General features: G+C 36.4%; 1 protein-coding gene across 1 annotated transcript in view; it reads left to right on the top strand.

Annotated features, from left to right (window-relative positions):
* Positions 1-254: 254 nt before the first annotated feature.
* LOC128554863 (intermembrane lipid transfer protein VPS13D-like) overlaps positions 255-13,035 on the top strand; it is a gene marked incomplete at both ends in the record, with an annotated part of 63,833 nt that continues 51,052 nt past the window's right edge. The window contains 6 exons of the mRNA XM_053536177.1: positions 255-354; positions 3,454-3,682; positions 9,594-9,734; positions 11,778-11,922; positions 12,272-12,476; positions 12,780-12,978. Of these exons, the coding sequence (XP_053392152.1) occupies positions 255-354; positions 3,454-3,682; positions 9,594-9,734; positions 11,778-11,922; positions 12,272-12,476; positions 12,780-12,978 (1,019 nt within the window). The remainder of the gene's footprint in view (positions 355-3,453; positions 3,683-9,593; positions 9,735-11,777; positions 11,923-12,271; positions 12,477-12,779; positions 12,979-13,035) is intronic.

Here is a 13,035-nt window from a genome sequence, read left to right as displayed (position 1 = left end):
CATAGGATTTTTAATGCTGCAGGCAAAGCCTCCGGTACCTCCACTTGGAATTATTTCAGGCACAGAGAACCAGCGACCTGCAAACTTTCTTAGCTTAATTAAGATAAAATACATTGCTGTCTAATGTTGCATCACTAACAACACATTTTATAAGCAAGGATATACTTTGTACAGCATTTATACATATTTATTTCATGCCATATCTCTTATATATTATTTTGCATATGCTCACTACATACATTTTCCTTATTTAGCTCCTGATGTATTAAATGTCAATGTAACCAGTACATTGCTAGAACTGTACAACCTGACCAAGGATAAATGGACAGAAGATTACTACAAACATAAAGATGGGTATGATTTAATGCTCTCTTTTCTTTTTTTTTTCCCTTAAAAATTATAAACGGGTTTTGATTAACCAAGATAAATGTTCAAGTCTGAATTAGTTTGTATAAAAAAGATACACGGCCATGTGTTTAATTCTATCCCAGTTATATTTATACAGTGTTTAGGAAAATGGTTTGTCCCTGGCAATAAAATCTGTAAGAAAATTATGATCTATAAGCCTTTCTTCTTGTCTTGGCAATGAAGGTTCAAAGCAAAAAAATTCTGATGTATCCAGTTTAGAAGCCCTTACAAAACTGTTATTGAGAAACTGAAAGGTAAAATTGTGAGTTTCTATAGGTTCAGAAAATGTGATGGTACCAGTATCAAATTTTTCTTGGTACTGATGATTTGTTTTTCAAAATTAATACCAGATTTTTTTTAGCTCACTTGAGCACAAAGTGCTCAAAGGTGAGCTTTTGTGATCGCCCTGTGTCCGTCGTCCTTCTGTAAGTCGTCAACAATTTGACTGTTAACACTCTAGTGGTCACAATTTTGGCCCAAACTTAATGAAACTTGGTCAGAATGTTACCCTCAATAAAATCTTGGACGATTTCGATATTGGGTCATCTGGGGTCAAAAAATAGGTCACCAGGTCAAATCAAAGGAAAAGCTTGTTAACACTCTAGAGGTCACAATTTTGGCCCAATCTTAATGAAACTTTGTCAGAATGTTACCCTCAATAAAATCTTGGAGGAGTTCTATATTGGGTCATCTGGGATCAAAAACTAGGTCACCAGGTCAAATCGAAGGAAAAGCTTGTTAACACTCTAGAGGTCACAATTTTTGCCCAATCTAAATGAAACTTGGTCAGAATGTTACCCTCAATAAAGTCTTGGACGAGTTTGATATTGGGTCATCTGGGGTAAAAAACTAGGTCAACAGGTCAAATCAAAGGAAAAGCTTTTTAACACTCTAGAGGTCACAGTTTTGGCCCAATCTTAATGAAACTTAGTCAGAATGTTACCCTCAATAAAATCTTGGTCAAGTTTGATATTGGATTAACCGGGGTCAAAAACTAGGTCAACAGGTCAAATCAAAAGAAAAGCTTGTTAACACTGTAGAGGCCAGATTTATGACTGTATCTTCATGAATCTTGGTCAGAATGTTAATCTTGATGATATATAGGTCAAGTACAAATCTGGGTCAGGTGGGGTCAAAAACTAGGTCACTAGGTCAAATCAAAGGAAAAGCTTGTTAACACTGTAGAGGCCACATTTATGACTATATCTTCATGAAACTTGGTCAGAATGTTAATCTTAATGATCTCAAGGTCCAGTTTGAATCTGGGTCATGTAGGATCAAAAACTAGGTCACCAGGTCAAATCAAAGGAAAAGCTAGTTTACACTGTAGAGGCCACATTTATGACCATATCTTAATGAAACTTGGTCTGTATGTTAATCTTGATTATCTGTAGGTCAACTTCAAATCTGTGTCAGGTGGGATCAAAAACTAGGTCACTAGGTCAAATCAAAGAAAAAGCTTGTTAACACTCTAGATGCCACATTTATGACTGTATCTTCATGAAACTTAGTCAGAATGTTAATCTTGATGATCTTTAGGTCAAGTTCGAATCTGGGTCATGTAGGGTCAAAAACTAGGTCACCGGGTCAAATCAAAGGAAAAGCTATTTAACACTTTAGAGGCCACATTTATGACCATATCTTAATGAAACTTGGTCAGAATGTTAATCTTGATGATATTTAAGCCAGTAGGTCAGGTGAACGATACAGGGCCTTCATGGCCCACTTGTTTAATCAATAGTATACACAGTAACAGGTACTTCATAAATTTTCATATGTGGACCATTTTTTTGTCAGGGCTGTAAATTTGAGTCTTATTTTCTCAAAATCCATCGTGCAGATTTCCCTTTTATGCTTTTCAAATCATGTAAAAATGTTCAGTTGTCGATCATTTTTAGCTCACCTGAGCCAAAGGCTCATGGTGAGCCTTTGTGACCGCTTAATGTCCGTCGTCAGTCGTGCGCCGTGCGTTGTGTGTCTGTCAACAATTCCTAAAAAAAATCTTCTTCTTGAAAACCACTGGGCAGAATTACACCAAACTTCACAGGAATGATCCTTGGGTGGCCCCCTTTCAAAATTGTTCAAAGAATTGAATTCCAAGCAGAGCTAAAAACTTAAAAAATCTTCTTGTCCAAAACCACAGCGCCAAGGGCTTTGATATTTGGAATGTAGCATCATATAGTGGTTCTCTACAAAGATTGTTCAAATTATTCCCCTATCATCAAATATGGCCACCCCGGGGATTACATGGTTTATATAGACCTTTAATGGAAAAAACTTTAAAAATCTTTTTGTCTGAAACCTCAAGACCTAGGCATTTGATATTTGGTATGTAGTATTGCCTTATGGTCCTCTACTAAGAATGTTCAGATTATGCCCCTAGGGTGAAAAGAGGCCCTGCCCTGGGGGTACCAAGTTTTACATAGACTCAATAGGAAAAACTTTAAAATTCTTTTTGTCTGAAACTGCAAGGCCTAAGCTTTTGATATTTGGTATATAGCATTGCCTAGTGGTCCTTTACCAAGTTTATTCAAATTATGCCTCTTGAGGTGAAAAGAGGCCCCACCCAAGGGTCTCAAGTTTTACATAGACTTATATAGGAAAAAAACTTTTATAGTGGACAATTGGTCATTTTGTATTTTGATACAGAGTACCTTGCCCTAGGTTTAGCTCTAGTCTGTATGCTGGACCAGAATAATTTTATTTAACAGAACAGAAATTTCGATATAATGTTAGCTTTGGAAATTCAACATAATGTAATATTTATGCTGTGATCAAAACAGATCTGTTTAGTCAAATGCAGGAGCAATATGGTATTGTTTGTAAGGATTAAGGTACACTTAAAAGTGCTTTTTTCATGGTATTTGACATTTGTCAAAAAAAAAGAGAAACTAAAAGATCCTACATCCATTACTGCAGCTATGCCATACATTATATAAGTTGAAAAATAATCGTTATGTGGTCTATATGGAGCAATGGGTATACCAGTAGTACCTTCTGAATAATTGTCATTTTCTCTGTGGTAAATTTCTGTCTGTTTTACAGATCTCAAAAGGAAGCGTACTCACCAAGTGATGTTAAACGTCGCCAACTGTTTATACCATATGCAGTCCGCAACCATACTGGTTCCCCGGTCTGGTTTGCACCTGTCACTGTAAACCCCGACACCCAGAGATACTCTGAGAAAAGATTTAGTGAATCAGAAATGACATGTGTACCTCCAAACCAAGAGGGAACATTCAGTTTTCATAGAAAAGAAAAAATAAGGCACAAGGTGAGTAAATTAGCCTAGTCTTGCCAAATCTTTCCACATGAAATTTTCTAATTCCGAGAAAGGTTATCCTGGAATTTTTAGCTCACCTGAGCACAAAGTGCTCAAAGGTGAGCTTTTGTGATCACCCTGTGTCCGTCTTCCGTCCGTCGTCGTCACGAATTTGACTATTAACGCTCTAGAGCTCACAATTTTGGCCCAATCTTAATGAAACTTGGTCAGAATGTTACTCTCAAATTAAATCTTGGATGAGTTTGATATTGGGTCATCTGGGGTCAAAAACTAGGTCACCAGGTCAAATCAAAGGAAAAGCTTGTTAACACTAGAGGTCACAATTTTGGTCCAATCTTAATGAAACTTGGTCAGAATGTTACCCTCAATAAAATCTTGGAGGAGTTTGATATTGGGTCATCTGGGTTCAAAAACTAAGTCACCAGGTCAAATCAAAGGAAAAGCTTGTTAACACTCTAGAGGTCACAATTTTGGCCCAATCTTAATGATACATGGTCAGAATTTTACCCTCAATAAAATCTTGGAGGAGTTTGATATTGGGTCATCTGGGGTCAAAAACTAGGTCACCAGGTCAAAGGAAAAGCTTGTTAACATTCTAGAGGTCACAATTTTGGCCCAATCTTAATGAAACTTAGTCAGAATGTTACCCGCAATAAAATCTTGGACGATTTCGATATTGGGTCATTTGGGGTCAAAAACTAGGTCACAAGGTCAAATAAAAAAAAAAAGCTTTTTAACACTGTAGAGGCCACATTTATCACTGTATCTTCATGAAACCTGGTCAGAATGTTAATCTTGATGATCTCAGGGTCCAGTTCGATATTGGGTCATCTGGGGTCAAAAACTAGGTCACCAGGTCAAATCAAAGGAAAAGCTAGTTAACACTGTAGAGGCCACATGTATGACCTTATCTTAATGAATCTAAGTCAGAATGTTAATCTTGATGATCTATAGTTCATGTTCAATCTAGGTCAGGTGGGGTAGAAAACTAGGTCACTAGGTCAAATCAAAGGAAAAGCTTGTTTACACTCTAGAGGCCACATTTATAACTATATCTTCATGAAACTTGGTCAGAATGTTAATCTTGATGATCTTTAGGTCAGGTTTGAATCTGGATCATGCGGGGTCAAAATCTAGGTCACCGGGTCAAATCAAAGGAAAAGCTTGTTAACAGTCTAGAGGCCACATGTTTGAATGTATCTTCATGAAACTTGGTCAGAATGTTAATCTTGATGATCTTTAGGTCAAGTTCGAATCTGGGTCATGCTGGATCAAAATCTAAGTCACCGGGTTAAATCAAAGGAAAAGCTAGTTAACACTTTAGAGGCCACATTTATGACCATATCTTAATGAAACTTGGTCAGAATGTTAATCTTGATGATCTTTAGGTCAGTAGGTCAGGTGAGCGATACAGGGCCTTCGTGGCCCTCTTGTTTAGTTTTAGAGAAGTTTTCGGATTCAGAGAAAGTGTTCTTTATGAAATTTTCATATATAATTGAAATTATAGTAGCTTTTTAGCTCACCTGAGCCAAAGGCTCATGGTGAGCTTTTGTGACCGCTCAATGTCCGTCGTCCGACGTGGGTAGTGTGTCGGTCAACATTTTCTAAAAAAATTCTTCTTCTTGAAAACCACTATGCAGAATTACACCAAACTTCACAGGAATGATCCTTGGGTGGTCCCCTTTCAAAATTGTTCAAAGAATTGAATTCCATGCAGAACTCCAACCAAAAGGAAAAACTTTAAAAATCTTCTTGCCTGAAGCTTCAAGGCGTAGAGCATATTTGGTATGTGACATCTAATGGTCCTCTATGAAAATTGTTCAGATTGTGCTCCTGGGGTGAATAGAGGCCCCGCCTCAGGGAGTCCCAAGTTTTGCATAGACTTGTACAGGAAAAAACTTTGAAAATCTTTCTGTCTGAAACCGCAAGACCTAGGCCTTTGATATTTGAAGTATTGCCTTGTGGTCCTCTACCAAGATTGTTAAAATTATGCACCTGAGGTGAAAAGAGGCCCCGCTCTGGGGGTCCCAAGTTTTACATAGACTTATATAGGGAAAGATTTAAAAATCTTCTTGTCTGAAAGTTCAAGGCCTAGGCCTTTGATATTTGGTATGTAGCATTGCCTAGTGGATCTCTAACAAGATTATTCAAATTATGACCCTGGGGTGAAAAGAGGCCCCGCCCTGGGGTTCATTTGTTATACGAGTTATATAGGAATAAATACTTCTAATATAATCAGATTATATTTCCTAGACTGTTTAATTATAATTACCTGATGACCCTAAGCAATTAGGAGTCACTTGACTTTGACCTTGACCTACTGACCTACTTTCTTGTTTTTTTAAGATACAGCCATGAAATTTGGATGACATGGACAGTTTTGCACACCAATCTTAAAACTGACTTTCAGTGACCATGAATGTGACTTACTGACCTACTTTATAATATTTTAGCATCTGTTTGCCATTTGAAACATGTGGCTCATATTACTCAGGTGAGGGATTCAGGGTCATCATGACCCTCTTGTTTTTTTTCATGCTATTTAAGTCAAATTCCTACGCATTTACCTCTTAGTATGTTAAAGTAAAAATGTGTTCCTTTAAAAACATGTGATGTTACATAGCAAATATACATAAACATCTACTATAAATGAAATGTGTTTCGAATTTATGTTTATTCACAAAATGTATGTAAGATGTATATGTCATGTTAACACATACAATCATATATATGAGGCTACAGCAACACTTTTAGCAAATTCACCTGCAACAAATATCATTTATAAGTCGAATTTCAGTTATCTTGAAGTATAATTCTTGGTCCTCGGCATTTGGGATAAAAGCATTCAACTGTATAGGTATTAAATGTTTTGGATTTAGAAAGAGTTCTGTACCAAAAATTCATGAATAAATATTAGAACTTTGGGATTAAGAGAAAGGATTCTTTAATTCTTTATGAAATTTTAATGTACAAGTATTAGAAGTTTCGGAGCAAGATCAAATGTACATATACAGTAAAACACCGCTCGCTCGAGGTCGCAAGGGGATGAGCAAAATGCTCGAGTTATCCATGGTTTCGAGCGACCCAAACATTGACCTACATACGAAGAAAATTGTAATTTGCTTTACTGATTTTCATCGGGAGAGTAAACGGTGATGCGTAATAATAACATATTTGTGACATTTTCAAAAAAACACAAAAAAGAACGTTTCAATATGTAATTTATAAATGGCACATGTGAAGAAACGACTAAGACTTACTTTATTTTTAGCTCGACTATTCGAAGAATAAGTAGAGCTATCCTACTCACCACGGCGTCGGCGTCACACCTTGGTTAAGTTTTTCGTACCAGTCCACATTTTGACAAAGTCTTTTGAGATAAAGCTTTGAAACTTTCAACACTTGTTTACCATCATCATGGCCAGTTATAGGCAAGAGCACATAACTCCATCAAGGATTTTGGCTGAATTATGGCCCCTTTTGACTTAGACATCATGGTTAAGTTTTTCGTACCAGTTCATATTTTGACAAAGTCTTTTAAGATAAAACTTTGAAACTTTCAACACTTGTTTACCATCACTATGGCCAGTTATAGGCAAGAGTACATAACTCCATCAGGGATTTTGGCTGAATTATGGCCCCTTTTGACTTAGAAATCTTGGTTACATTTTTCGTACCAGTTCATATTTAGACAAAGTCTTTTAAGATAAAGCTTTGAAACTTTCAACACTTGTTTACCATCACCATGGCCAGCTATAGGCAAGAGTATGTAACTCCATCAGGAATTTTGGCTGAATTATGGCCCCTTTCGACTTAGAAATCTTGGTTAAGTTTTTCGTACCAGTTCATATTTAGACAAAGTCTTTTGAGATAAAGCTTTGAAACTTTCAACACTTGTTAACCATCACCATGTCCAGTTATAGGCAAGAGCACATAACTCCATCAAGGATTTTGGCTGAATTATGGCCCTTTTTGACTTAGAAATCTGGGTTAATATTTCGTACCAGTTCATATTTTGACAAAGTCTTTTGAGATAAAGCTTTGAAACTTTCAACACCTGTTTACCATCACCATGTCCAGTTATAGGCAAGAGTACATAACTCCATCAAAGATTTTGGCTGAATTATGGCCCCTTTTGACTTAGAAATCTTGGTTAAGTTTTTCGTATAAGTTCATATTTTTTGTAAAGTGTTTGACATAATTATGGCTTTTAAACTTTTATCACTTGTTTAGTATAATAGTCTCTATCTGTAGGAAAGAGAACATAACTCTGTCATCTATTTTGGCTGAATTATGGCCCTTTTTTGGACTTTGAAATTGGTTCTGTTTTCATACAAGTCCGTGTTTTGTCAAAACTATTTGACATATGGCTTTTAAACTTTGAACACTTGTTTATCATTATGATTTATCCTGTCACTTGCAGTATTTTCGACCCGATATCAGGGTGCCGTATATCTTTCTTGATATACCGTCAGTTGATCATGTGACCAGTGATATACGGTCAGTTGATCATGTGACCTTATGATCGATATTGTTGTCATAAGAAATTTTGCAACGAAACCATCATCATTGTGTTGGAAATGTCCGAACTAAGAAAATGAGTGGTCAAATAATGAGTTTTTATTCAAAAACGAAGAAGTTATTGCGATTTTGCTGGTAATCACGTCATTATATAAGTGACGTCATTACGAATATGACGTCATTAAAGCGGTTGTCGCACACTTATTTTTGTAAAATAAATTGCCAAATATCGGAAAATGAAGTAATGACAAGATAAATAGAATAATAGGTTAGTGCCTAAGATGGAGAAACTTTATCTGGCTCGGCTCCGGACGTTATCAGGTTCGCCTTCGGCTCACCCGATAACCTCCTCCACCTCGCCAGATAAACTTTCTCATCTACGGCACTAACCTATTATTCTCTATTTCCGTCTGTAGGCAAGAGTACATAACTATTTTGGCTGAATTATGGCCCTTTTTGGACTTTGAAATTGGCTCATATATTGCCATTTAGTGCAAGACTTATCGAAATCAAAGTAATACAGGAACATTGTTTGTCTAATCTATTTATTTCTTTTGTCTGAATATCCGTGGAAATATTTTGACCCCATTCTTCAATCAATTCTTCGAATAGTCTGCGCGCTGTCATCAGACAGCTCTTGTTATTTATCAACAAGTGCATATCAGAATTATCGTCTCAATTTTTATTTCCTTCGTTTGCATGCAAAGAACTGCTGATTAAAATACTAAGATCTCATAACTATGTTCTCGATCCTGCAGAAAAGATGTTTTAAGTAATCAGTAATTGATCGAAATTTGATCAATAAAACTTTTTTTCAACATTTTATCAACAATTATCTCATTATAAGATGAAATATACCAACAAACAAACATTTAAGATAGTTCAGGAGTAGACCACGCAATTCTCACGGTGTGTGAAAATGTTTACTTAACCGATACATTCTGACCGCCGAAGGTGCGAAAATTTTGACACCTCTGCTCGAGTTTGCCAGAAGAAACGAAGAATAAATTAATACACAGGGACCAGGTGTCATGCTCGAGCGGTCGAGTTATCGATGCTCGACCCAGCCATGGAAATTTCACATGGAAAACAGAAGAAAATCAGCTGGGACCACATCAATTGCTTGAGTGAGCCCGGTTGCTCGAGTCATCGATGCTCGAGTGAGCGGTGATTCACTGTAGATAATTTTCATAAAAAATGGATGTACCAGTATTCAATGTAAATTTGAATTATTATTAATTAAATGGGAGAATGAAACTGAAAGAAATTACTGGAAGTCCAGCTTTATTTTGACCTTTTTACAGTCAAGCTGAACCCTTTGATATTATAAAGTATGATAAAAAAAGGTTATACACTTATGAATGTTCTCAATTATAAACAGAAATCAAGTTCATTGGTTGTGAATCAGTTGATTGTGAAAGTTGATGGTTGGCAAAGACTACATCCAGTCTCAGTTGATAAAGTTGGTGTCTACTTCAGAGATACCCTACCAGATGTCAGTAAACCTTCCATTATCAAAGTGGTAAGATTTTTCATTTAACATTCATTTAACATAAGAGATTTTGAGGGGGAAAATGATGATTATTGTGTACTATTAGGTATTAAGTCTCTTCGTGTTGTATGCATGGGTATACCTTAGCAATTAGAAACACATCTAGGCTATTGGTAAGTCATGATTTTCTTTTTTGATAAATTAATAAAGAAAAAGATATTTAGAAATTAAGTAGTATTCAGAGCTCTCAGACATATATTTTTTTAGCTAACCTGAGCACTCAGGGTGAGCTATTGTGATCGCTCACTGTCCGGTGTCCGGCCACACTTTCCTTTAAACAACATCATCTCCTAAACCACCAGGTCAGTTTTGATGAAACTTCACAGGGATGTTCCTGGATGGTCTTCTTTAAAAATTGTTCAAAGAATTAATTTCATACTGAACTCTGGTTGCCATGGCAACCGAAAGGAAAAGCTTTAAAAATCTTCTTGTCTAAAACCACAGATCATAGGGCTTTTGTATTTGGACTGTAGTTTCATCTAGTGGTCCTCTACCAAGATTGTTCAAGTTATCCCCCAAGAGTCAGGTATGGCCCTGCCCTGTGGTCACGTGGTTTATATGGGCTTATATAGGGAAACACTTTGAAAATCTTCTTGTCCAAAACCACAGGGCCTAGGGCTTTGATATTTGGTATGTAGCATCATCTAATAGTCCTCTACCAAGATTTTTCAAATTTTCCCGCTAGGGTCAAATATGGCCCCCGCCCTGGGGGTCACATGGTTTACTTAGACTTAAATAGGGAAAAACTCTGAAAATTTTCTTATTTCAAACCAAAGGGCCTAGGGATTTGATATTTGGTATGTAACATCATCTAGTGGTCCTCTACCAAGATTGTTCAAATTTTCCACCTAGGGTCAGATATGGCCCCGCTCGGGGGTCACACAGTTTATATAGGAAAAACTTTGAAAATCTTCTTGTCTAAAACCACAGGGCCTAGGGTTTAGATGTTTGGTAAGTAGCATCATCTAGTGGTCCTCTACCAAGATTGTTCAAATGATCCCCCTAGGGTCAAATATGGCCCCGCCCCGGGGGCACATGTTTAAAATAGACTTGTATAGGGAATTTCAAAAACCTTGTCTTAAACCATAAGGCACGGAGCTTAGATATTTAGTATATGTTATGCTCTAGTGGTTTTCTACCAAGATTGTTCAAATCATGACCCTGGGGTCAATAAAGGCCACACCCAGGTCACAGTCCCTTGTTTTACACAAACGTTTGTTTTTGAAGCAGTGGTAAAGAAATTTGGACCACAAGCATAATGTTTGATACAGATTTCAGTGTTCATCTTGAATTGTTCTAATCATGACCTACTGACCTACTGTCTTGTTTTTGAAGGTATAGCATAGAAATTTGGACCAGTTTATAACTTTTGATACTGATTTCAATACTCATCTTTAATATTCTTAACCCTGAACTACTGACCTACTTTCTTGTTTTTGAAGCTACAGCAAAGAAATTTGGACCACCAGTGTAATTTCTAAGCAGATTTCAGTAATCTTTACCATGACCTACTCACCTAGTTTTTGTTAGTGAAGCTTAAGCAAAGAAATTTGTTTAAGCAAGCAACTAAACTCAGATGAGTGATATAGGGCAATGATGGCCCTCTTGTTTCAAAAAGCACTTGTTGAGACATGGTATGTTTACACATTTTCAAGGGTTTATCTTAGATATGGTAGTTTTCAAACTTTACAGTGTTGGTTCACTTTCCACATTTGAAAATGTTCTAATCAGATAACTGGCTCTCTTAGCAACAATGGATCACAGATTGCAGACAAATGAGTCCATATGTAACTTCTTATAGCAAGTTATTGTGTTCTGATGTGATGCTTAACTTTGGAACAATCGGTCTGATGCTCTCTATGTTGAACACAGATTGTGCAGGATTTAACTTGCCACCCATAACTAGTAGTAGGAAGCAATTACTTTTTAGAGAACTAGCCAGGGCAGTTATTTTTTCTGAGCTAGAATTGAGTTGCTCATAAGAGGTGAATAACTATATAACATACCTTTCAGAATGATCAGCAGAAAGCTAGGGTTGTGTTTGACATCCAGCAGGAGGGCAGTGCTAGAAAGGTGATCACACTCAGGTCCGCCCTCATTGTGTCCAACAGACTGGACGCACCTATAGAACTGAAATTGGATAATCCTATTATTCCAGGTATAATTGATAAATGAAAATTAGTGTTAAAAAAGTTTTCAAATTTCTTAAGTCATACAACTTTAAAATAAAAAAATTAGATATGGTGAAGTAAATTTATATTTGTAATCCATACTCAGTTCAGACGATAGGTCTCAGTCCAATTCTGGTTTTATGGCATATTTTGTTGATAACAGAATGGCAAAATTAAAAGTGCATCCTCACACTCTACTTTTTAAAAAATAATAGAATATTGAGTTTTCAACTGACACCTTTTTGACAGTATTTTCATTAAGATGTACTGGATTATTAGAAATTAGAAGCCATTTTAGATTTTAATTGCAAGTTAGTCAGTTTTATTCATTTTCAGGTCGCTATGATTTCATCACTGTAAACTCCAGTCAGCAGAAGTCAATCCCTATGCCATTTGTATTGTCCAGACTTTGGGTGAGGCCAAGTGATTGGCCAGTGGAGCATTCAAATCAGGCAATCAACTGGCAGCATGTAGTTAAACCTGGGGAAGTGAATGAAACATTGAGAGAATGTAGGATGCCTGATTCAGATGCAGTTTTTAGGTCAGTATTGAAATATAATATTGGTGTTTAACATTTGTTGATGGTTGGTAATTTTACTATAATTTTTGTACTTTAACAGAAATTAAACTTAAGTTTATGCAAAAATTGTTAAAGAATCTCATAGGATTAAATAAAATATATATGTCCAGCTACTTTAACCTACATGTTACAGCAGTTTTTTTTCTGTTGGACTGATTGTAACCAATTTTTACCTTAGATATAAAACAGTTGAAAATTGCTTAAGTTAACATATTTACATTTGTTCCAAGAATAGATATCATTTAGAGTTGATACTGCTTGTAGGTATTGTGTAGCTGTCCGCCGAGAGAATTTTCCAGAAGATCACTTTCAGAGTGGGGTATTGCCCTTGCCTGGTCACACTGTAGTGATTATGCCCCCTGTAACAGTGGTGAACCTTCTTCCTATAGATCTACACTACTACTTCAAGGGTACAGTCATAGCAGGAGATGTTAAACCAGGAAAGAAATCACAGATACCTGCAGTAAGTGATCTTGATAGATTATATATTGAGTAAGAGCTACTGCCATTGTAGCAATGA

This window comes from Mercenaria mercenaria, unplaced genomic scaffold (assembly GCF_021730395.1).
Source record: "Mercenaria mercenaria strain notata unplaced genomic scaffold, MADL_Memer_1 contig_814, whole genome shotgun sequence".
NCBI classification, from domain to species: Eukaryota; Metazoa; Mollusca; class Bivalvia; order Venerida; family Veneridae; genus Mercenaria; species Mercenaria mercenaria.
Note: the sequence above shows the minus strand (reverse complement) of the source record. Positions and strands in the feature narration are given on the sequence as shown.